The 25,516-nt window shown below is 46.0% G+C and overlaps 3 protein-coding genes across 8 annotated transcripts in view; 2 read left to right on the top strand and 1 right to left on the bottom strand.

Annotated features, from left to right (window-relative positions):
- The window catches only part of LOC115194677 (zinc finger protein 37-like), a 1,069,572-nt gene that overhangs the window by 671,417 nt on the left and 372,639 nt on the right, over nucleotides 1-25,516 (top strand). The window lies entirely within an intron of this gene.
- The window catches only part of LOC115194676 (gastrula zinc finger protein XlCGF26.1-like), a 900,659-nt gene that overhangs the window by 610,724 nt on the left and 264,419 nt on the right, over nucleotides 1-25,516 (bottom strand). The gene's annotated exons all lie outside the window — the stretch shown is intronic.
- The window catches only part of rcor2 (REST corepressor 2), a 39,509-nt gene that overhangs the window by 1,785 nt on the left and 12,208 nt on the right, over nucleotides 1-25,516 (top strand). The window contains exons 1-7 of one of the 6 annotated variants that reach the window (XM_029754575.1): nucleotides 141-410; nucleotides 4,684-4,799; nucleotides 12,599-12,655; nucleotides 12,770-12,850; nucleotides 13,177-13,229; nucleotides 16,984-17,145; nucleotides 18,866-18,990. In XM_029754575.1, the coding sequence (XP_029610435.1) occupies nucleotides 367-410; nucleotides 4,684-4,799; nucleotides 12,599-12,655; nucleotides 12,770-12,850; nucleotides 13,177-13,229; nucleotides 16,984-17,145; nucleotides 18,866-18,990 (638 nt within the window). In that variant the 5' untranslated portion in view covers nucleotides 141-366. Of the gene's footprint in view, nucleotides 1-140; nucleotides 411-544; nucleotides 653-4,683; nucleotides 4,800-12,598; nucleotides 12,656-12,769; nucleotides 12,851-13,176; nucleotides 13,230-16,983; nucleotides 17,146-18,865; nucleotides 18,991-25,516 lie in introns of those variants that run through there. The other 5 variants (XM_029754576.1, XM_029754577.1, XM_029754578.1 and 2 more) reach the window with 5 other exon arrangements.

The raw sequence follows: 25,516 nt of genomic DNA, 5'->3' as shown, positions 1-25,516 counted from the left end.
CAAGCACGTGTATTTTCCCCAACAACAAGCCATCTTTTTGTATGTCTGTCCAACTTGCACTGGGGGGGGGGACTACTTTTCTGCTATTGAAGTTAGTTAGGGAGAGGCGAGGAGCAATCCGACGGTTGCGGATGTACACCTCTCCCCTCCGAGGCCTGGTTAGGTTCTCCCGGCACTCTCTCCGCTCCTCCACCGGTGCAAGCTGTTTTATTGTAAACGCGAAGACCCACTTAGGCATCAAATGAATGAAAATTAAGCCGTTTTGAAGGTGAAGTTTATTTTTTAATCTTTTTTTTTTTTTAAATTTTTTAAATTCTAGTTTAAGCGTCCTATTAGCTGTGGAGAAAAGCCGTAGCTAAGTTTTGAATGAGAGAAGAAAAAAAAACGCCCGAGGACCACAAAATAAGCAGGTGAGCTACTGAATTGAACTGCTCTACCGACTTGTTTAACGAATCCCCCCCCCCCCCCCAAAAAAAACGTTCACAACGCCAACTAGTAGCGACCAACAACTGGAATAGTACTAGCTACCCCCCCACCCCCCCACTACCCCCCACACCGAGCAACGGCGTTAAGCCTGGCGATAACAAAAGGATTGAAAGTTGAAAGATATATTATCAACGGAAGGCGGAGGAAAAGGAGGAGAAGAACGGAGGTGGGACAAGATTTCATTATTTATTAAATGCTTTTTTTTTTAAAGCCGGTTCAATGGGAACCCACGTTGTTGTGTTCCCGTCACATCTAATGTGGATGTGGTTTGAGAGCGAGAGTCGAGGCACAGCGAGAATATGAGATATTATGACAAAGATTTTTACCCCCCTTTTGGAGAATAAGAGAAAGAAAAATAGATTTAGTAAATTGTGAGTTGAACTGATACTTAACCCCATAATAATATCGGTATAATTGATTTAATAAGGATTGTAAAACTGGCTTTCTAGAAGCAACATATTGGTAATAGTTACCAGGAAAGGTTTCCAATGGTAGACTTTTCTAGAAATAGCTAATGGTTGATATGAATGTGTTTTTTAGCCAGTAGCACTCAAACTATCGAGTGTCCCAAATGAATTACTTTCCAATAGCTGTTATTATTTAAGATTAGGGAAAAATAGCTTAGTAACTAGTCAGCCAGTTTCTTTCTAAAAGTTAAGGTAAGATTGTTAAGGTTATGTTGTAACTAACGTAGATGGTTAGAAATGTGTTGGCTGGTCCATGTAATCAATCAATCAAGTTAAACAAAAAGTGAACGGGGCGGGCTTTGGCGACCGGTGGGACATTCATGATGTCGATAAATAACTTTGATATTTGTTCATATAGTTCATCTCTGTTGCCATGAAATTTACTTTGTTGTTGTTGTCTTGATTATTCTACAATCTAAAGTGTGAGTTTGCTGTTACACACAGACTGGCACCGTTTGTGTGTCTTGGACCTGCATCAGGCTAGTAGACAAAGGCCAACAGCATTGTGAATGAGGCTGAAAATTATACTACTGCAATATTGTATTTCAGTGGTGTTTTTAATCAGTATTACAATGAATCATTTTCTTAAATTAGGCTTGTAAGGTTATTATCACAACAACAAAAACATACGTCCTACAATTGTAGTGTTGTGATATTACAGTTAAGTGAACTTTGATGATGTCTTACATTGTGTGGAACTCGGCTCTTGTTGACTGACCCATTTTTCGACAAAATGTACCCCCCTCCCAAAAATGGACAGGTATTGAATGTACAACTAATTTGATAACTGTATGTAGAGTTTGTTTCACACCGACTTGGGGTCGGTTTAACGGGAATATTTGAAACCGGAAGATGTCTTGTCCTGAGGTGACGTCAAGTCTTTTGTCACAGCACGAACGTTAGACAGAAAACTTACCTCAAATCTTACTAACTTCACACCACACACACATAGTGTTGCATAGGCTGTGTGTGTGTGGTGTGTTTTGATGTTTCCCCACTTGATAGTTGAACGTGTGACTCCTCGTTTGTGTAGCCTAATACATGTGGATCATGTGCAACTGTGTTATTTGTCTGTTGTGAACGCTAAATTGCTTTTGTTTGATTGTGTGTGTGTATATGCAACCTGGTCTCAGATAATTTAGTATTATTCTGTACGTATCTCAGAGATGTTCCATTTAGTGTGATGTTTTTGTATGATTAAATAAAACAGATGGTTACATAAGGATCGCTAACTACATTTACATTTTAGTCATATAGCAGACGCTCTTATCCAGAGCGACTTACAGTAGTGAATGCATACATTTCTTTTCCCGTACTGGTCCCCTGTGGGAAACGAACCCACAACCCTGGTGTTGCAAACACCATGCTCTACCAACTGAGCCACACGGGACACCGCTAACTACTTATTGAAAATTCGTAACGTTTATAATACTAATTGTAATTCGTAACATATCATACGAAATGGAGTGATGGACGTCCACAAATTGATACATAACGTACTAAATGGAGTATCTTGGATTTACGTACAGAATAATACGAAATGCTCTGAGACCAGGTTGGTATATGTGTGTATTTTTGCTATTATGAACAGTTGGTGTTGATAACCAGACAGTAACAGGCTGATGAGAATGAGACAGCAGTGAACACGGTTACATTGCACACAATAATGTGATTGATTGTGGATAGTCTGATTTTAATATAAACATTTGTTTAAAATGTTTAAATGCTTTGCAAGAACAACAATTTCCCTAATAATCCTGTTTACATGGACACATCTGAAATCAGGCAGCCTGATGAGACTTGTGATAAATGCCGAAAAATCACCAATCAAAATAAACGCTCTACCACACTGACCATGTTATTTTTGGGAAGAACATTTTATTCAGAGTTCGGACAGATAAAAGTTTGTATGTGAAAACTATTTCAAAGATAAGATACTTTCAGTTGTTCTGAACTCACTTCACTTGCACGAGAGAGAGAGCGAGTCTTGAACTGCTGGTGTTGGCACATGTACAGGTCAAACACACAGCGCTGGGACTCTGCTTAAAAAGGTGTTTCCATGTCCTAATCATTTGAAAGATTACTCTTAAAAACAGTGTTTTAAATCGGCGTATTCTTACATAAATTATGATCTCACACCCTTTTTTAGGAGAGTAAAAGTTTTTACATGTCTGATGCCGTACTCGGCCTACTGCCATAATCAGTTTCATATTGAATTATTAGTGTGCATGTACGTGTACTAGTAGAAAACAGATTGTTCATCTCTGCTATACTGAGGGCTTTGGATGTTTGGTATTTTGTTGCTGGGTTGAGTTAATGCTGATTGGTGACAAGACTTTTCCTCGGTGATGTAGTGTGTGTGTGTGTGTGTGTGTGTTGCAGTATGCCCTCGGTGATGTAGTGTGTGTGTGTGTGTTGCAGTATGCCCTCGGTGATGTAGTGTGTGTGTGTTGCAGTATGCCCTCGGTGATGTAGTGTGTGTGTGTTGCAGTATGCCCTCGGTGATGTAGTGTGTGTGTGTTGCAGTATGCCCTCGGTGATGTAGTGTGTGTGTGTTGCAGTATGCCCTCGGTGATGTAGTGTGTGTGTGTTGCAGTATGCCCTCGGTGATGTAGTGTGTGTGTTGCAGTATGCCCTCGGTGATGTAGTGTGTGTGTTGCAGTATGCCCTCGGTGATGTAGTGTGTGTGTGTGTTGCAGTATGCCCTCGGTGATGTAGTGTGTGTGTGTGTTGCAGTATGCCCTCGGTGATGTAGTGTGTGTGTGTGTTGCAGTATGCCCTCGGTGATGTAGTGTGTGTGTGTGTTGCAGTATGCCCTCGGTGATGTAGTGTGTGTGTGTGTGTGTGTTGCAGTATGCCCTCGGTGATGTAGTGTGTGTGTGTTGCAGTATGCCCTCGGTGATGGAGTGTGTGTGTGTTGCAGTATGCCCTCGGTGATGGAATGTGTGTGTGTGTTGCAGTATGCCCTCGGTGATGGAGTGTGTGTGTGTGTTGCAGTATGCCCTCGGTGATGGAGTGTGTGTGTGTGTTGCAGTATGCCCTCGGTGATGGAGTGTGTGTGTGTGTTGCAGTATGCCCTCGGTGATGGAGTGTGGTGTGTGTGTGTGTGTGTGTGTGTGTGTTGCAGTATGCCCTCGGTGATGTAGTGTGTGTGTGTGTTGCAGTATGCCCTCGGTGATGTAGTGTGTGTGTGTGTGTTGTAGTATGCCCTCGGTGATGGAGTGTGTGTGTGTTGCAGTATGCCCTCGGTGATGGAGTGTGTGTGTGTGTGTGTTGCAGTATGCCCTCGGTGATGGAGTGTGTGCTTTTGTGTTGCAGTATGCCCTCGGTGATGGAGTATGTGTGTGTGTTGCAGTATGCCCTCGGTGATGGAGTGTGGTGTGTGTGTTGCAGTATGCCCTCGGTGATGTAGTGTGTGTGTGTGTTGCAGTATGCCCTCGGTGATGTAGTGTGTGTGTGTGTGTGTTGCAGTATGCCCTCGGTGATGTAGTGTGTGTGTGTGTGTGTGTTGCAGTATACCCTCGGTGATGTAGTGTGTGTGTGTGTGTGTTGCAGTATGCCCTCGGTGATGTGTGTGTGTGTGTGTGTGTGTGTGTGTGTGTGTTGCAGTATGCCCTCGGTGATGTAGTGTGTGTGTGTGTGTGTGTGTTGCAGTATGCCCTCGGTGATGTAGTGTGTGTGTGTGTGTTGCAGTATGCCCTCGGTGATGTAGTGTGTGTGTGTGTTGCAGTATGCCCTCGGTGATGGAGCGATCGGGGAGCAGCGTTCTGTCTAGGAGCAGGGCTAAAACCAATGGAAACAACCAACACTCGGAGGAGGACAGCAGCGATGAGGAGCACGCTCACGGTGCGCACACACACACACGCACATATACATACACACACACACACACACACACACATATATACATACACACACACACACACATATAAACACACACACACAAACAGTTGAAATGTTTCATTTTTGCAACTAAAACAAGTTTCTGTTGGACAAATTCGGGTACACTGGCAAAATGGTAGAAAGTTTATTTTGATTGGTGATTTTTCTGCATTTATCATAAGTCCCACCAGGCAGCCTGATCTCAGATGTGTCCGTGTAAACAGGATTATTAGAGAAATTGTTCTTTCAAAGCATGTACCGTAATTTCCGGACTATTAAGCGCACCTGAATATAAGCCGCACCCACTGAATTAAAAAAAATATATATTATTTTGAACATAAATAAGCCGCACATGTCTATAAGCCGCAGGTGCCTACCGGTACATTGAAACAAATGAACTTTACACAGGCTTTAACGAAACACGGCTTGTAACAAAAATAAATAGGCTTTAACGAAACACGGCTTGTAACAAAAAATAAAAAATTAGCAGTAAGCTTTAGTTGTCTTTTTGTCAATTCCTCACGCTGCTGTTTCCAACGTCTTATCATCGACTCATTAAGACCAAGCTCCCGTGCAGCAGCTCAATTTCCTTTTCCAACAGCCAGATCAATCGCCTTCAACTTGAAAGCTGCATCATATGCATTTCTCCGTGTCTTTGCCATGATGAGGGTGACAAAATGACTACCGTAATCAGAATGATCGGAAGTTGGAGAGCGCTCGATTTAATCTAAACAGTAAACAAAAAAGTTGTTTGACCTTAACCCGTTCGGCAATTTCATTGGTCTAATGAAAGCTTCATGCCGCCAAAAAACTGAGCACGTCACAGAATATTTAAAAAAAAATTGAAAGCGGGAAAAATCCATATATTAGCCGCGTCATTGTTTAAGCCACGAGGTTCAAAGCGTGGGAAAAAAGTTGCGGCTTATAGTCCGGAATTTACGGTACAAGTTTTAATCAAACTATTATATTAATCTAACTATCCACAATAAATGTCATTATTGTGTGCTTGTAATCGTGCTCACTAGCGTCTCATCAGACTCTTACTGTCTGCATACCAACTCAGTTCAGGACAGGAAAATACACACACACACACACACACACGCTCAAACAAAAGCACGGAAGAGTTCACAACAGACAAACACAGTCCCTCCCCATTTCGTTCTGTTTGCTTCCGTTTAAGAAATATGCAACTTCCAGCGCGCCTTTAGTGTGAACACTGAGTCTGTACCCCCATTAAGTTACAGGCACTGAGTCTGTACCCCCATTAAGTTACAGGCACTGAGGCTGTACCCCCATTAAGTTACAGGCACTGAGGCTGTACCCCCATTAAGTTACAGGCACTGAGTCTGTACCCCCATTAAGTTACAGGCACTGAGGCTGTACCCCCATTAAGTTACAGGCACTGAGGCTGTACCCCCATTAAGTTACAGGCACTGAGGCTGTACCCCCATTAAGTTACAGGCACTGAGGCTGTACCCCCATTAAGTTACAGGCACTGAGGCTGTACCCCCATTAAGTTACAGGCACTGAGGCTGTACCCCCATTAAGTTACAGGCACTGAGGCTGTACCCCCATTAAGTTACAGGCACTGAGGCTGTACCCCCATTAAGTTACAGGCACTGAGGCTGTACCCCCATTAAGTTACAGGCACTGAGTCTGTACCCCCATTAAGTTACAGGCACTGAGTCTGTACCCCCATTAAGTTACAGGCACTGAGGCTGTACCCCCATTAAGTTACAGGCACTGAGGCTGTACCCCCATTAAGTTACAGGCACTGAGGCTGTACCCCCATTAAGTTACAGGCACTGAGGCTGTACCCCCATTAAGTTACAGGCACTGAGGCTGTACCCCCATTAAGTTACAGGCACTGAGGCTGTACCCCCATTAAGTTACAGGCACTGAGGCTGTACCCCCATTAAGTTACAGGCACTGAGGCTGTACCCCCATTAAGTTACAGGCACTGAGGCTGTACCCCCATTAAGTTACAGGCACTGAGGCTGTACCCCCATTAAGTTACAGGCACTGAGGCTGTACCCCCATTAAGTTACAGGCACTGAGTCTGTACCCCCATTAAGTTACAGGCACTGAGTCTGTACCCCCATTAAGTTACAGGCACTGAGTCTGTACCCCCATTAAGTTACAGGCACTGAGTCTGTACCCCCATTAAGTTACAGGCACTGAGGCTGTACCCCCATTAAGTTACAGGCACTGAGGCTGTACCCCCATTAAGTTACAGGCACTGAGGCTGTACCCCCATTAAGTTACAGGCACTGAGGCTGTACCCCCATTAAGTTACAGGTTTCACAGTGGCCGTGTAGTTTACTGATGATATTTGATCATAATGTAGGCCTAACAGAGTGGCCTTTCATTTTATTTAATGAACCTTTATTTAACTAGGCGAGTCAGTTAAGAACAAATTCTTATTTACAATGACTGCCTACCGGCGGCCAAACCCTGGACGACGCTGGGCCAATTGTGCGCCGCCCTGTGGGACTACCAATCACGGCCGGTTGTGATGCAGCCTGGAATCGAACACAATGGAGAAAATGCATCCCATAACATTTCAACATGGAAACAGCTGTTCTATCATTCAGTGGCCTACATTCCATTAGACTTATGAAAAAATTTCATGCAGGGCTTGACATTAACCTGTTGATCCACTTGTCCTTCAGACAAGGAGGTGACTGAAAATGTTGTTTGATGCAAGATACCACTTTAAAAAATAAAATGCATTATTATTCCCATACCATTATTACAGAGAATGTGATAAATTACCTATTGGCTACTTAGCTTATTCAAGAAGGTCTCAAAATACAACACTGCCCCTTTTAAGACAAAAAAAAAATTCTTTACCTGACTGGCTTTTACAAGATGTCTAGAAATGTATACATTTTGTGCTCTTGTAGGAGTCAATCACTCCCCCATTGCTGACTACATATGATCTATAACTGGACTAATAACTCACTAACTAGTAAAGGATATGAACAAAATGTGAACACGTGGCTACATGCAGCTCTCACTTTGATCTCAAAACAAGCGCATCTACTCACGGCCGCTCATACTGGAAACACAGTCCAGTTCAAAGTGCCTGGCACAGATCCATATTTGGCAATGGGCTATATGCATATAGGCCTACTGCAGCTCTGATTGGTTATGGTGCACTAGTCTGTGCTGAATAGTGCATGTCTATACAATAGAGTCCTACAACAAAATACTTTCCATAGTTTTGAGAAGAAAAAGAATTCCCAGGTGTGTTGCATTGAAAGTGGCTAATATTGTGTCCAGTCGATCACAATTACCACATTGATGGTGTTAACAGGGAAAAACTCTAGAACATTGGTCACCAACCTTATTTTTCTGAGTCAATATCACTTTGAGTCAAAATGCAAGCTGAGATCTACCGCTCAGATTTCTGTTTTTTTAATAGCATGACTTAAAAAAAAAAACGGAAGGAAGCTATAGGCCCAATGCATTATCACTGCATGTTGGTTTTGCTTGAATTGCCCTGCCAATGCATTGTTGTTCGGGACATTTCTTAAAATGTATATTTCTACATTTGAGGTAGGCTATATGATCACACCGGTAATAGATCCGTTGTTGTTGTATTACTTGTGAAACACAGCTGAGTGAGCATACATTTTTAAATCATGTGCTTTTTATTTTACTGGGCTGATGGTGCCTGCATCTGATGGTCAGTCTCAGCGGAGGGAGAGAACAGCAGAGTGATGGTCCACCTCAACATCTCTCCGCTCTCTTTTTCCTCCACTGACACTGACCTAAAAGGGGACACCGTCTTCCAGCTGATGGCAAAACTCGAGTTGCACCACATTGTTTCTGCTTCATGTAAACATTCATTCAAACACTCCTGTGAACAGAGAAAGTGAAATCAATCAATCAAATGTATTTATAAAGTCCTTTTTACATCAGCAGATGTCACAAAATGCTATACAGAAAACAGCCTAAAACCCCAAACAGCAAGCAATGCAGGTGTAGAAGCACGGTGGCTAGGAAAAACTCCCTAGAAAGGCAGGAACCTAGGAAGAAACCTAGAGAGGAACCAGGCTCTGAGGGGTGGCCAGTCCTCTTCTGGCTGTGCCGGTGGAGATTATAACAGAACATGGCCAAGATGTTCAAATGTTCATAGATGACCAGCAGGGTTAAATAATAATAATCACAGTGGTTGTAGAGGGTGCAACAGGTCAGCACCTCAGGAGTAAATGTCAGTTGGCTTTTCAAAGCCGATCATTCAGAGTTAGAGACAGCAGGTGCGGTTGAGAGAGAGAGTCGAAAACAGCAGGTCCTTGACATTAAAGACCCAATCCACTAATAATAACGACAACAACAGCCTATACATACACTTTCCTACTCATTCATTACTGCTGCACTGCTTGTTGTAGCGCCGAGTGGAAGTAGGAAGAACGTGATTTTATGGCTTATAAAAGTGTTGAATACAAAGTGTTGACAGTGCTGAGTAAGAAGTTTAAACATGAAGTCAGTCATAAAAACAGCAGCTCTTTGCTGTATTCGTTGACAGTCTCTCTCTAGTCATGGATTGAAACATCTTGAAATCTCACAGTATCATCTTTGCTGTATTCGTTGACAGTCTCTCTCTAGTCATGGATTGAAACATCTTGAAATCTCACAGTATCATCTTTGCTGTATTCGTTGACAGTCTCTCTCTAGCCGTGGATTGAAACATCTTGAAATCTCACAGTATCATCTTTGCTGTATTCGTTGACAGTCTCTCTCTAGCCGTGGATTGAAACATCTTGAAATCTCACAGTATCATCTTTGCTGTATTCGTTGACAGTCTCTCTCTAGCCGTGGATTGAAACATCTTGAAATCTCACAGTATCATCTTTGCTGTATTCGTTGACAGTCTCTCTCTAGCCGTGGATTGAAACATCTTGAAATCTCACAGTATCATCTTTGCTGTATTCGTTGACAGTCTCTCTCTAGCCGTGGATTGAAACATCTTGAAATCTCACAGTATCATCTTTGCTGTATTCGTTGACAGTCTCTCTCTAGCCGTGGATTTAAACATCTTGAAATCTCACAGTAGCTTTCTTTTATGCCATGCTACATTACTGCAGACACGGTCATCTGAGCCATCCGATTGGCCAGCGGTAGGCCTATAGTGCACTTGATTTGCTCTCTGGGCCCGCCAGGAAGGCAGAGTTTGTGCCCTCATACATGAAATGGTTCAAAATGGCAACAGTTGGCCTACCCAGAGAGCATGGCAGCTGAATCGGGTACACCTACCGCCAACAGCCTGAGACAAATCTCTCTTTCTGCTCGTCTGTGCTTATCGCTCTGGGCTTATCGCTAACTCGCGCGCTCTCTCTCTCTCTGGGCTTATTGCTAAATCGCGCTCTCCCTCTCTCTGGGTTTATCGCTAACTCGCGCGCTCTCTCTCTCTGGGCTTATCGCTAACTCGCGCGCGCTCTCTCTCTCTCTAGGCTTATCGCTAACTCGCGCGCTCTCTCTCTCTCTCTCTGGGCTTATCGCTAACCCGCGCTCTCTCTCTCTCTCTCTCTCTCTGGGCTTATCGCTAAATCGCGCGCGCGCTCTCTCTGGGCTTATCGCTAACTGGGCTTATCGCTAACTGGCGCGCGCTCTCATCGCTAACTGGCGCGCGCTCTCATCGCTAACTGGCGCGCGCTCTCATCGCTAACTGGCGCGCGCTCTCATCGCTAACTGGCGCGCGCTCTCATCGCTAACTGGCGCGCGCTCTCATCGCTAACTGGCGCGCGCTCTCATCGCTAACTGGCGCGCGCTATCTGTCTGAGCTTATCGCTAACTGGCGCGCGCTCTCTCTCTGAGCTTATCGCTAACTGGCGCGCGCTCTCTCTCTGAGCTTATCGCTAACTGGCGCGCGCTCTCTCTCTGAGCTTATCGCTAACTGGCGCGCGCTCTCTCTCTGAGCTTATCGCTAACTGGCGCGCGCTCTCTCTCTGGGCTTATCGCTAACTGGCGCGTGCTCTCTCTCTGGGCTTATCGCTAACTGGCGCGCGCTCTCTCTCTGAGCTTATCGCTAACTGGCGCGCGCTCTCTCTCTGAGCTTATCGCTAACTGGCGCGCGCTCTCTCTCTGAGCTTATCGCTAACTGGCGCGCGCTCTCTCTCTGAGCTTATCGCTAACTGGCGCGCGCTCTCTCTCTGAGCTTATCGCTAACTGGCGCGCGCTCTCTCTCTGAGCTTATCGCTAACTGGCGCGCGCTCTCTCTCTGAGCTTATCGCTAACTGGCGCGCGCTCTCTCTCTGAGCTTATCGCTAACTGGCGCGCGCTCTCTCTCTGAGCTTATCGCTAACTGGCGCGCGCTCTCTCTCTGGGCTTATCGCTAACTGGCGCGCGCTCTCTCTCTGAGCTTATCGCTAACTGGCGCGCGCTCTCTCTCTGAGCTTATCGCTAACTGGCGCGCGCTCTCTCTCTGAGCTTATCGCTAACTGGCGCGCGCTCTCTCTCTGGGCTTATCGCTAACTGGCGCGCGCTCTCTCTCTGGGCTTATCGCTAACTGGCGCGCGCTCTCTCTCTGGGCTTATCGCTAACTGGCGCGCGCTCTCTCTCTGGGCTTATCGCTAACTGGCGCGCGCTATCTCTCTGGGCTTATCGCTAACTGGCGCGCGCTATCTCTCTGGGCTTATCGCTAACTGGCGCGCTCTCCCTCTCTGGGCTTATCGCTAACTGGCGCGCTCTCCCTCTCTGGGCTTATCGCTAACTGGCGCGCTCTCCCTCTCTGGGCTTATCGCTAACTGGCGCGCTCTCCCTCTCTGGGCTTATCGCTAACTGGCGCGCTCTCCCTCTCTGGGCTTATCGCTAACTGGCGCGCTCTCCCTCTCTGGGCTTATCGCTAACTGGCGCGCTCTCCCTCTCGGCTTATCGCTAACTGGCGCGCTCTCCCTCTCTGGGCTTATCGCTAAATCTCTCGCTCTCCCTCTCTGGGCTTATCGCTAAATCTCTCGCTCTCCCTCTCTGGGCTTATCGCTAAATCTCTCGCTCTCCCTCTCTGGGCTTATCGCTAAATCTCTCGCTCTCCCTCTCTGGGCTTATCGCTAAATCTCTCGCTCTCCCTCTCTGGGCTTATCGCTAAATCTCTCGCTCTCTCTCTCTGGGCTTATCGCTAAATCTCTCGCTCTCTCTCTGGGCTTATCGCTAAATCTCTCGCTCTCTCTCTCTGGGCTTATCGCTAAATCTCTCGCTCTCTCTCTCTGGGCTTATCGCTAAATCTCTCGCTCTCTCTCTCTGGGCTTATCGCTAAATCTCTCGCTCTCTCTCTCTGGGCTTATCGCTAAATCTCTCGCTCTCTCTCTCTGGGCTTATTGCTAAATCTCTCGCTCTCTCTCTCTGGGCTTATCGCTAGTTCTCTCTCTCTGGGCTTATCGCTAGTTCTCTCTCTCTGGGCTTATCGCTAGTTCTCTCTCTCTGGGCTTATCGCTAGTTCTCTCTCTCTCTGGGCTTATCGCTAACACTCTCTCTGGGCTTATCGCTAACACTCTCTCTGGGCTTATCGTTAGTACTCTTTCTCTCTCTCTGGGCTTATTGCTAATACGCTCTCTGGGCTTATCGTTAGTTCTCTCTCTCTCTCTGGGCTTATTGCTAATACGCTCTCTGGGCTTATCGTTAGTTCTCTCTCTCTCTCTGGGCTTATTGCTAATACTCTCTCTGGGCTTATCGTTAGTTCTCTCTCTCTGGGCTTATTGCTAATACTCTCTCTGCTGATGTCTCTATTCCTCCACTCATCCCTATTTTCTCTCTCTCCACAGACAGTATGATTCGAGTGGGAGGAGACTACCAGGCACAGATACCTGAGTTAAACCCAGGTACCAGAGAGGGGAGGGGGATTTGATTATTTGGCTGTGTATGTGACAGATGGAGTGAGAGAAAATAAGGAATGTATGACTAATGTGTGTGTGTGTGTGTGTGTGTGTGCACAGACACTCCAAGCCGCTACAATGAGAAGGAGCAGAGGAGTATGCTGGTGTGGTGCCCCAACAGCCTCATCTCTGACGCCATGTGTAAACACACACTATACTATTAGCTGACAGTTATTTAAAAATTCTCTGCTCTCTCTCTCTCTGCTGTCTCTCTCTGCTGTCTCTCTTCTCTCTGCGCTCTCTCAATTCAATTTAAGGGCTTTATTAGCATGGGAAACACATGTTAACATAGCCAAAGCAAGTGAAGTAGATAATAAACAAAAGTGAAATAAACAATTCTCTGCTCTCTTGCTCTCGCTCTTTCTCTCTCTGCTCTCTCTCTCTGCTCTCTCTCTGCTATTTCTCTCCTCTCTCTCTGCTCTCTCTCTTTCTCTCCTCTCTCCTCTCTCTCTGCTCTCTCCCCCCAGTGGATGAGTATATTCTGATGGCTAAAGAGAAGCATGGCTACAACATGGAACAGGTACACTCAATCAATCAAACTTTATACAAACAGTAAATATACTGAACAAATAGAAACAAAACATTTCAAAGATTTTACTGAGTTACAGTTCACAAGGAAATCAGTCAATTAAAAAAAAATTAGGTGCTAATCTATGGATTTCACATACAGATATGCATCTGTTGGTCACAGATGCCTTAAATAAAGGTAGAGGTGTGGATCAGAAAACCAGTCAGTATCTGGTGTGACCATTTACCTCATGCAGCGCGACCCATCTCCTTCACATAGAGTTGATCAGGCTGGTGATTGTGGCCTGTGGAATGTTGTCCCACTCCTCTTCAATGGCTGTGCGAAGTTGCTGGATATTGGTGGGAACTGTAACACGCTGTCGTACAAGTCGATCCAGAGCATCCCAAACATGCTCAATGGGTGACATGTCTGGTGAGTATGCAGGCCATGGAAGAACTGGGACATTTTCAGCTTCCAGGAATTGTGTACAGATCCTTGCGATATGGGGTTGTGTATTATCCTGCTGAAACATGAGGTGATGGCGGCGATAGAAATTACCAAAGATAAAATGCAATTGTGTTCGTTGTCCGTAGCTTATCCTGTTGAGGACAGACGTTCCACTACCGGAACGCCTAGCCAACATCCAATGGAACAGCATGGCGCGAAATACAAAACCTCAATCTAATAATTTCAATTTCTCAAACATACGACTATTTTACACCATTTTAAAGATACACTTCTCCATAATCCAACCACATTGTCCAATTTTAAAAAGGCTTTACAGCGAAAGCAAAACATTAGATTATGTTAGGAGAGTACATAGACAAAAATAACCACACAGCCATTTTCCAAGCAAGGATATATGTCACAAAAACCCAAAACACAGCTAAATGAAGCACTAACCTTTGACGATCTTCATCAGATGACACTCCTAGGACATCATGTTACACAATACATGTATGTTTTGTTTGATAAAGTTCATATTTATATCCAACAACAGCATTTTACATTGGCGCGTGATGTTCAGAAAATGCATTCCCACCAAAAACTTCCGGTGAATTTACAAAAATACTCATCATAAACGTTGACAAAATACATGAGAATTATAGATACAGTACTGTGTCAGATTTTAAAATAGCTTTACGGAGAAAGCATATTTTTCAATATTCTGAGTACATAGCTCGCCATCACAGCAAGCTATACAGACACCCGCTAAATTCGGGGTCACCTAAACTCAGAATTAGTATTATAAATATTCTCTTACCTTTGCTGATCTTCGTCAGAATGCACTCCCAGGGCTGCTACTTCCACAAGAAATGTTGTTTTTGTTCGAAATAATCCATATTTATGTCCAAATACCTCAGTTTGATTCGTGCGTTCAGGTCACTATCCAAAGGCATACCGCGCAAGCGCAATTCGAGACACAAAAAGTCAAAATGTTCCATTACCGTACTTAGAAGCATGTCAAATACTGTTTAAAATCAATCTTTATGGTATTTTTAACGTAAAATTGCGATAATATTCCAACCGGACAATAGCGTATTCATTCAAGGAGAAAAAGAAGGAACAGCGCGTTCGCGGGACCGCGCATATCCAATCCCTTTGTCCCCAGGCAGTCCACTCAGTGACTGAGCTCCTATTATCTGCCCAGTGACAGGAGAATGCTGAAACAACTTTCTGAAGGCTTTTGACAGCCAATGGAAGCCTTAGGAAGTGCAACGTGACCCCACAGATACTGTAGTTTCGAAAGGGACTAGAAAGAACTACAATTCTCAGATCCTCCACTTCCTGGTTGAATTTTTCTCAGGTTTTTGCCTGCCATATGAGTTCTGTTATACTCACAGACACCATTCAAACAGTTTTAGAAACTTCAGAGTGTTTTCTATCCAATCTACTAATAATATGCATATTCTAGTTTCCGGGCCAGAGTAGTAACCTGTTTAAATTGGGTACGTTTTTCATCCGGCCGTGAAAATACTGCCCCCTAGCCCAGACAGGTTAAAAGACAGAGGCAGCTTATGGTAGAGAAATTAACGTTAAATTCTCTGGCAACAGCTCTGGTGGACAATCCTGGAGTCAGCAAACAAATTTCACACTCCCTCAAAACTTGTGTTGTGTGACAAAACTGCACATTTTTTAAAATTGCCTTTTTATTGTCCCCCAGCACACGGTGCACCTGTGTAATGATCGTGCTGTTTTAATCAGCTTCTTGATATGCCACACCTGTCAGGTGGATGGATTATTTTGGCAAAGTAGAAATGCTCACTAACAGGGATGTAAACAAATTTGTTCACAAATTTGAGTGAAATAAGCATTTTGTGCATATGGGAAATTTCTGGGATCTTTTATTTCAGCTCATGGAACATGGGACCAACACTTTGCGTTTTATATTTCTGTTCTGTGTAGTTACCTCATAGAGCTCTGGTTCAAAATAATGCACTATATAGGGAAGAGGGTGACACTGGGAATTCATCCTCCAGTCTGTTCCCCTCCCCTGGGTCAAAAGGTCACTGCTCTCTCTCTGTCTGTCCAGGCCCCTGGTCTAAATGTCACTGCTCTGTCTGGCCAGGTCTCTTTGTCTAAATGTCACTGCTCTCTGTCTGTCTGTCCACACCCTGTCTCTAATTGTCACTGCTCTCTGTCTGGCCAGGCCCTGTCTCTAAATGTCACTGCTCTCTCTCTGTCTGGCCAGGCCCTGTCTCTAAATGTCACTGCTCTCTCTCTGTCTGGCCAGGCCCTGTCTCTAAATGTCACTGCTCTCTCTCTGTCTGGCCCTGTCTCTAAATGTCACTGCTCTCTCTCTGTCTGGCCAGGCCCTGTCTCTAAATGTCACTGCTCTCTGTCTGTCTGGCCAAGCCCTGTCTCTAAATGTCACTGCTCTCTGTCTGGCCAGGCCCTGTCTCTAAATGTCACTGCTCTCTGTCTGTCTGTCTGTCTCTCTGTCTGGCCCTGTCTAAATGTCACTGCTCTCTATCTGTCTAGCCAGGCCCTGTCTCTAAATGTCACTGCTCTGTCTGGCCAGGCCCTGTCTCTAAATGTCACTGCTCTCTGTCTGTCTGGCCAGGCCCTGTCTCTAAATGTCACTGCTCTCTCTCTGTCCAGGCCCTGTCTCTAAATGTCACTGCTCTCTGTCTGTCTGTCTGACCCGGTCTCTAAATGTCACTGCTCTCTCTGTCTGGCCAGGCCCTGTCTCTAAATGTCACTGCTCTCTGTCTGTCTGGCCAGGCCCTGTCTCTAAATGTCACTGCTCTCTCTCTGTCCAGGCCCTGTCTCTAAATGTCACTGCTCTCTGTCTGTCTGTCTGGCCCGGTCTCTAAATGTCACTGCTCTCTGTCTGTCTGGCCAGGCCCTGTCTCTAAATGTCACTGCTCTCTATCTGTCTGTCCACACCCTGTCTCTAACTGTCACTGCTCTCAGTCTGTCTGGCCAGGCCCTGTCTCTAAATGTCACTGCTCTCTGTCTGTCTGTCTGGCCAGGCCCTGTCTCTAAATGTCACTGCTCTCTGTCTGTCCAGGCCCTGTCTCTAAATGTCACTGCTCTCTGTCTGTCTGGCCAGGCCCTGTCTCTAAATGTCACTGCTCTCTCTCTGTCTGGCCAGGCCCTGTCTCTTAATGTCACTGCTCTCTCTCTGTCTGGCCAGGCCCTGTCTCTAAATGTCACTGCTCTCTCTCTGTCTGGCCAGGCCCTGTCTCTAAATGTCACTGCTCTCTCTCTGTCTGGCCAGGCCCCGTCTCTTAATGTCACTGCTCTCTGTCTGTCTGTCCAGGCCCTGGGGATGTTGCTGTGGCATAAACATGATGTGGAGTGTTCCCTTGCTGACCTGGCTAACTTCACTCCCTTTCCTGAGGAGTGGACCATAGAGGACAAGGTCCTGTTTGAACAGGCCTTCAGCTTCCATGGCAAGAGCTTCCATCGCATACAACAGATGGTGAGGACACTTACTGGGGAACTACACTGGAGCCTTGTAAAAACCCTGTTTACACTGGAGCCTTGTAAAAACCCTGTTTACACTGTTTACACTGGATCCTTGTAAAAACCCTGTTTAACCCTGTTTAACCCTGTTTACACTGGAGCGTTGTAAAAACCCTGTTTACACTGGAGCCTTGTAAAAACCCTGTTTACACTGGAGCCTTGTAAAAACCCTGTTTACACTGGAGTGTTGTAAAAACCCTGTTTACACTGTTTACACTGGAGCGTTGTAAAAACCCTGTTTACACTGGAGCCTTGTAAAAACCCTGTTTAACCCTGTTTACACTGGAGCGTTGTAAAAACCCTGTTTACACTGGAGCGTTGTAAAAACCCTGTTTACACTGGAGCCTTGTAAAAACCCTGTTTACACTGGAGCCTTGTAAAAACCCTGTTTACACTGGAGCGTTGTAAAAACCCTGTTTACACTGTTTACACTGGAGCCTTGTAAAAACCCTGTTTAACCCTGTTTAACCCTGTTTACACTGGAGCCTTGTAAAAACCCTGTTTACACTGGAGCCTTGTAAAAACCCTGTTTACACTGGAGCGTTGTAAAAACCCTGTTTAACCCTGTTTACACTGGAGCCTTGTAAAAAACCTGTTTACACTGGAGCCTTGTAAAAACCCTGTTTAACCCTGTTTACACTGGAGCGTTGTAAAAACACTGTTTAACCCTGTTTACACTGGAGCGTTGTAAAAACCCAGTTTAACCCTGTTTAACCTGGAGCGTAACTGTTGGGCAGCGTGAGTACAGCTCCAGCCACGTTGTTCTTGGAGGTGAGCTGAATGTCAGTCCTTGTAAAAACCCTGTTTAACCCTGTTTAACCCTGTTTACACTGGAGCGTTGTAAAAACCCTGTTTACACTGGAGCCTTGTAAAAACCCTGTTTACACTGGAGCCTTGTAAAAACCCTGTTTACACTGGAGTGTTGTAAAAACCCTGTTTACACTGTTTACACTGGAGCGTTGTAAAAACCCTGTTTACACTGGAGCCTTGTAAAAACCCTGTTTAACCCTGTTTACACTGGAGCGTTGTAAAAACCCTGTTTACACTGGAGCGTTGTAAAAACCCTGTTTACACTGGAGCCTTGTAAAAACCCTGTTTACACTGGAGCGTTGTAAAAACCCTGTTTACACTGGAGCGTTGTAAAAACCCTGTTTACACTGTTTACACTGGAGCCTTGTAAAAACCCTGTTTAACCCTGTTTAACCCTGTTTACACTGGAGCCTTGTAAAAACCCTGTTTACACTGGAGCCTTGTAAAAACCCTGTTTACACTGGAGCGTTGTAAAAACCCTGTTTAACCCTGTTTACACTGGAGCCTTGTAAAAAACCTGTTTACACTGGAGCCTTGTAAAAACCCTGTTTAACCCTGTTTACACTGGAGCGTTGTAAAAACACTGTTTAACCCTGTTTACACTGGAGCGTTGTAAAAACCCAGTTTAACCCTGTTTAACCTGGAGCGTAACTGTTGGGCAGCGTGAGTAGAGCTCCAGCCACGTTGTTCTTGGAGGTGAGCTGAATGTCAGTCTTCAAAATAGAACCAGAGTGTAATTTTAATCTCACCCCCTCCCTCTCTCTCTCTCCCCCCTCTCTTTGTCTCCCCCCTCCCTCTCTCTGTCTCCTCCCCCCTCCCTCTGTCCCCCCCCCCCCCTCCCTCTCTGTCTCCCCCCCTCCCCCCAGCTGCCTGATAAGCTGGTCTCAGGCCTGGTCCGGTACTACTACAGCTGGAAGAAGACCAGGACCAGGACCAGTGTTATGGACCGACAGGCTAGAAGACTGGTCAGAAAGACAGACAAGGAAGATGGGTGAGGAGGGGAGAGAGAGGGGGAGGAATGGAGTGGAGGGGGGAGGAATGGAGTGGAGGGGGGAGAGAGAGGGGGAGGAATGGAGTGGAGGGGGGTGAGGAGGGGAGAGGGGGAAGGAATGGAGGGGGTGAGGAGGGGAGAGCAAGAGGGGAAGGAATTGAGGGGGTGAGGAGGGGAGAGCGAGAGGGGGAGGAATGGAGGGGAGGGAGGTGAGGAGGGGAGAGGGGGAAGGAATGGAGGGGGTGAGGAGGGGAGAGCAAGAGGGGGAGGAATTGAGGGGGTGAGGAGGGGAGAGCGAGAGGGGAGGAATGGAGAGGAATGAGGGGGGTGAGGAGGGGGAAGGAGGGGAGGGGAGAGGAATGAGGGGGGTGAGGAGGGGGAAGGAGTGGAGGGGAGAGGAATGAGGAGGGGAGAGCGAGAAGGGAGAGGAATGGAGGAGTGGGTGGTGGACATGGGGAGGGGAGAGACTAGAAAACAAACTATACATACCTCGGCCTAAACATCAGCGCCACAGGTAACTTCCACTAAGCTGTGAATGAGCTAAGAAACAAGGCAAAGAAGGGCTTTCTATGCCATTTAAAAGGAACATAAAATTCGACATACACAAGGGCTCAGCGGTCTAAGGCACTGCATCTCAGTGCTAGAGGCGTCACTACAGACCCTGGTTCGATTCAAGGCTGTATCACAACCAGCTGTGATTAAATGGCTCCCTGTTTCATCTATTGCTGCTCATTGGACCCTATGATCACTCGGCTACACAGCTGATACCTACTGGACCGTTCATTAACACGGTACTTCATTTTGTTTATCTGTTGGCCCCAGCCTCGAACTCAGGCTCTGTGTGTAGCTAACTGACCCTCTCTGCCCATTCATCGCCATTTACCCGTTGTTGTCTTAGCTCTCCCAATCAACACCTTTGATTGCTTTATGCCTCTCTCTGTCAATATGCCTTGTATACTGTTGTTAATGGCAGCTCTCATTGTTTTATTTTACTGCGGAGCCCCTAGTCCTACTCAACATGCCTCAGATAGTCCCCTTGTCCCATCCCTCACACATGCAGAGACCGCACCTAGCTTAACTGGCGCCTCCAGAGATGCAACCTCTCTCATCGTCACTCAATACCTAGGTTTACCTCCACTGTACTCGCACTCTACCATACCCTTGTCTGTACACTATGCCCTGAATCTATCTTACCACGCCCAGAAATGTGCTCCTTTTATTCTCTGTTCCCAAAGCACTAGACGACCAGTTCTTATTGCTTTTAGCCGTACCCTTATTCTACCCCTCTTCTGTTCCTCTGGTGATGTAGAGGTTAACTCAGGCCCCGTGTGTCCCCAGGTGCTCTCATTTGTTGACTTCTGTAACCGTAAAAGCCTTGGGTTCATACATGTTAACATCAGAAGCCTCCTCCCCAAGTTTGCTTTATTCACTGTTTTAGCACACTCCTCCAACCCTGATGTTCTAGCGTGTCTGAATCCTGGCTTAGGAAGGCCACCAAAAATTCTGAAATTTCCATCCCTAACTACAACATTTTCCGTCAAGACAGATCTGCTAAAGGGGTTGGAGTTAGCCTGCAGAGTTCTGTCATACTATCCAGGTCTTTGCCCAAACTAGAGGTCGACCGATTAATCGGAATGGCCGATAATTAGGGACGATTTCAAGTTTTCATAACAATCGGTAATCAGCATTTTTGGACACCGATCATGGCCGATTACATTGCACTCCACAAGGAGACTGCATGGCAGGCTGACTACCTGTTATGCGAGTGCAGCAAGAAGCCAAGGTAAGTTGCTAGCTAGCATTGATCGTTTTTTATAAGATAAGTTTAATCTTAACATAATCACTAGTTAACTACACATGGTTGATGATATTACTAGTTTATCTAACTTGTCCTGTGTTGCATATAATCGACGGGTGATGATTTAACAAGAGCATTCGCGAAAAAAGCACTGTCGTTGCACCAATGTGTACCTAACCACAAACATCAATGCCTTTCTTTAAAATCAATACACAAGTATATACACTGCTCAAAAAAATAAAGGGAACACTTAAACAACACAATGTAAGTCCAAGTCAATCACACTTCTGTGAAATCAAACTGTCCACTTAGGAAGCAACACTGATTGACAATACATTTCACATGCTGTTGTGCAAATGGAATAGACAACAGGTGGAAATTATAGGCAATTAGCAAGACACCCCCAATAAAGGAGTGGTTCTGCAGGTAGGGACCACAGACCACTTCTCAGTTCCTATGCTTCCTGGCTGATGTTTTGGTCACTTTTGAATGCTGGCGGTGCTTTCACTCTAGTGGTAGCATGAGACGGAGTCTACAACCCACACAAGTGGCTCAGGTAGTGCAGCTCATCCAGGATGGCACATCAATGCGAGCTGTGGCAAGAAGGTTTGCTGTGTCTGTCAGCGTAGTGTCCAGAGCATGGAGGCGCTACCAGGAGACAGGCCAGTACATCAGGAGACGTGGAGGAGGCCGTAGAAGGGCAACAACCCAGCAGCAGGACCGCTACCTCCGCCTTTGTGCAAGGAGGAGCAGGAGAAGCACTGCCAGAGCCCTGCAAAATGACCTCCAGCAGGCCACAAATGTGCACGTGTCTGCTCAAACGGTCAGAAACAGACTCCATGAGGGTGGTATGAGGGCCCAACGTCCACAGGTGGGGGTTGTGCTTACAGCCCAACACCGTGCAGGACGTTTGGCATTTGCCAGAGAACACCAAGATTGGCAAATTCGCCACTGGCGCCCTGTGCTCTTCACAGATGAAAGCAGGTTCACACTGAGCCCGTGACAGAGTCTGGAGACGCCGTGGAGAACGTTCTGCTGCCTGCAACATCCTCCAGCAGGACCGGTTTGGCGGTGGGTCAGTCATGGTGTGGGGTGGCATTCCTTTGGGGGGCCGCACAGCCCTCCATGTGCTCGCCAGAGGTAGCCTGACTGCCATTAGGTACCGAGATGAGCTCCTCAGACCCCTTGTGAGACCATATGCTGGTGCGGTTGGCCCTGGGTTCCTCCTAATGCAAGACAATGCTAGACCTCATGTGGCTGGAGTGTGTCAGCAGTTCCTGCTAGAGGAAGGCATTGATGCTATGGACTGGCCCGTCCGTTCCCCAGACCTGAATCCAATTGAGCACATCTGGGACATCATGTCTCGCTCCATCCACCAACGCCACGTTGCACAACAGACTGTCCAGGAGTTGGCGGATGCTTTAGTCCAGGTCTGGGAGGAGATCCCTCAGGAGACCATCCGCCACCTCATCAGGAGCATGCCCAGGCGTTGTAGGGAGGTCGTGGAGGCCACATACACTACTGAGCCTCATTTTGACTTGTTTTAAGGACATTACATCAAAGTTGGATCAGCCTGTAGTGTGGTTTTCCACTTTAATTTTGTGTGACTCCAAATCCAGACTTCCATGGGTTGATAAATTGGATTTCCATTGATTATTTTTGTGATTTTGTTGTCAGCACATTCAACTATGTAAAGAAAAAAGTATTTAATAAGATTATTTCTTTCATTCAGATCTAGGATGTGTTGTTTAAGTGTTCCCTTTATTTTTTTGAGCAGTATATTTTTAAACCTGCATATTTAGTTAATATTGCCTGCTAACATGAATTTCTTTTAACTAGGGAAATTGTGTCACTTCTCTTGCGTTCTGTGCAACAGAGTCAGGGTATATGCAGCAGTTTGGGCTGCCTGGCTCGTTGAACTATGTGAAGACCATTTCTTCCTAACAAAGACCGTAATTAATTTGCCAGAATTGTACATAATTATGACATAACATTGAAGGTTGTGCAATGTAACCGCAATATTTAGACTTAGGGATGCCACCCGTTAGATAAAATACGGAACGGTTACGTATTTCATATTAATGACCTAAGGCTCGTATGTCTGTGTGTTATTATATTATAATTAAGTCTATGATTTGATAGAGCAGTCTGACTGAGTGGTGGTAGGCAGCAGCAGGCTCGTAAGCATTCATTCAAACAGCACTTTCGTGTGTTTTGTCAGCAGCTCTTCATGACTTCAAGCCTATCAACTCCCGAGATTAGGCTGGTGTAACCGATGTGAATTGGCTAACTAGTTAGCGGGGTGCTCGCTAATAGCGTTTCAATCAGTGATGTCACTTGCTCTGAGACCTTGAAGTAGTTGTTCCCCTTGCTCTGCAAGGGCTGCGGCTTTTGTGGAGCGATGGGTAACGATGCTTTGAGGGTGGCTGTTGTTGATGTGTCCCTGTTTCGAGCCCAGGTAGGGGCGAGGAGAGGGACGGAAGCTATACTGTTACACTGGCAATACTATAGTGCCTATACGAACATCCAATAGTCAAAGGTATATGCATTATTTAAACCAAATTGAACATGTTTCATTATTTAGTTGAGGCTCAATTGATTTTATTGATGTATTATATTAAAGTTAAAATAAGTGTTCATTCAGTATTGTTGTAATTGTCATTATTATAAATAAATCGGTATCGCCGGTTTTTGATCTTCCAATAATCGGTATCGGCGTTGAAAAATCATAATCGGTCGACCTCTAGCCCAAACAGTTCAAGCTTCTACTTTTTAAAGATCCATCTCTCCAGAAATAAGTCCCTCACTGTTGCCGCTTGTTATAGACCCAGCTCAGCTCCCAGCTGTACCCTGGACACCATATGTGAATTGATTGGCCCCCATCTATCGTCAGAGTTCGTACTGCTAGGTGACCTAAATTGGGATATGCTTAACACCACGGCCGCCCTACAATCTAAACTAGATGCCCTCAATCTCACCCAAATTATCATGGAACCTACCAGGTATAACCCTAAATCCGTAAACACGGGCACCCTCATGGATATCATCCTGACCAACCTGCCCTCTAAATACACCTCTGCTGTCTTCAACCAGGATCTCAGCGATCATTGACTCATTGCCTGCATCCGCTATGGGTCCGCGGTCAAACGACCACCCCTCATCACTGTCAAACGCTCCCTAAAACACTTCTGCGAGCAGGCCTTTCTAATCGACCTGGCCCGGGTATCCTGGAAGGATATTAACCTCATCCCGTCAGTAGAGGATGCCTGGTCGTTCTTTAAAAGTAATTTCCTCACCATCTTAAATAAGCATGCCCCTTTCAAAAAATGTAGAACTAAGAACAGATATAGCCCTTGGTTCACTCCAGACTTGACTGCCCTTGACCAGCACAAAAACACCCTGTGGCGGACTGCACTAGCATCGAATAGTCCCTGTGATATGCAACTTTTCAGGGAAGTCAACCGATATACACAGTCAGTCAGGAAAGCAAAGGCTAGCTTTTTCAAACAGAAATTTGCATCCTGTAGCACTAACTCCAAAATGTTCTGGGACACTGTAAAGTCCATGGAGAATAAGAGTATCTCCTCCCAGCTGCTCACTGCACTGAGGATAGGAAACACTGTCACCACTGATAAATCCACGATAATCGAGAATTTCAATAAGCATTTCTCTATGGCTGGCCATGCTTTCCACATGGCTACCCCGGCCAACAGCTCTGAACCCCCCGCAGCAACTGGCCCAAGCCCCCCCGCCCGCTTCTCAGTCACCCAAATCCAGACAGCTGATGTTCTGAAAGAGCTGCAAAAGCTGGACCCCTACAAATCAGCTGGGCTAGACAATCTGGACCCTCTCTTTCTAAAATTATCCGCCGCAATTGTTGCAACCCCTATTACCAGTCTGTTCAACCTCTCTTTCGTATCGTCTGAGATTCCGAAAGATTGGAAAGTGGCCGCGGTCATCCCCCTCTTCAAAGGGGGAGACACTCTAGACCCAAACTGTTATAGACCTATATCTATCCTACCCTGCCTTTCTAAATAAAGTCTTGGAAAGCCAAGTGAACAAACAGATCACCGACCATTTCGAATCCCACCGTACCTTCTCTGCTATGCAATCTGGTTTCCGAGCTGGTCATGGGTGCACCTCAGCCACGCTCAAGGTCCTAAACGATATCATAACCGCCATCGATAAAAGACAGTACTGTGCAGCCGTCTTCATCGACCTGGCCAAGGCTTTCGACTCTGTCAATCACCATATTCTTATCGGCCGACTCAACAGCCTTGGTTTCTCAAATGATTGCCTCGCCTGGTTCACTAACTACTTCTCAGACAGAGTTCAGTGTGTCAAATCGGAGGGCCTGTTGTCCGGACCTCTGGCAGTCTCTATGGGGGTGCCACAGGGTTCAATTCTTGGGCCGACTCTTTTCTCTGTATACATCAATGATGTCGCTCTTGCTGCTGGTGAGTCTCTGATCCACCTCTACGCAGACGACACCATTCTGTATACTTCTGGCCCGTCTTTGGACACTGTGTTAACAAACCTCATACTTCAACGCCACACAACACTCCTTCCCGTGGCCTCCAACTGCTCTTAAATGCTAGTAAAACTAAATGCATGCTCTTCAACCGATCGCTGCCCGCAGCTGCCCACCCGACTAGCATCACTACTCTGGATGGTTCTGACTTAGAATATGTGGACAACTACAAATACCTAGGTGTCTGGCTAGACTGT

The sequence above is a fragment of the Salmo trutta genome, chromosome 5 (assembly GCF_901001165.1).
Source record: "Salmo trutta chromosome 5, fSalTru1.1, whole genome shotgun sequence".
NCBI classification, from domain to species: domain Eukaryota; kingdom Metazoa; phylum Chordata; class Actinopteri; order Salmoniformes; family Salmonidae; genus Salmo; species Salmo trutta.
The sequence above is the reverse complement of the archived record's forward strand: the minus strand, read 5'-3'. Positions and strand labels throughout refer to the sequence as shown.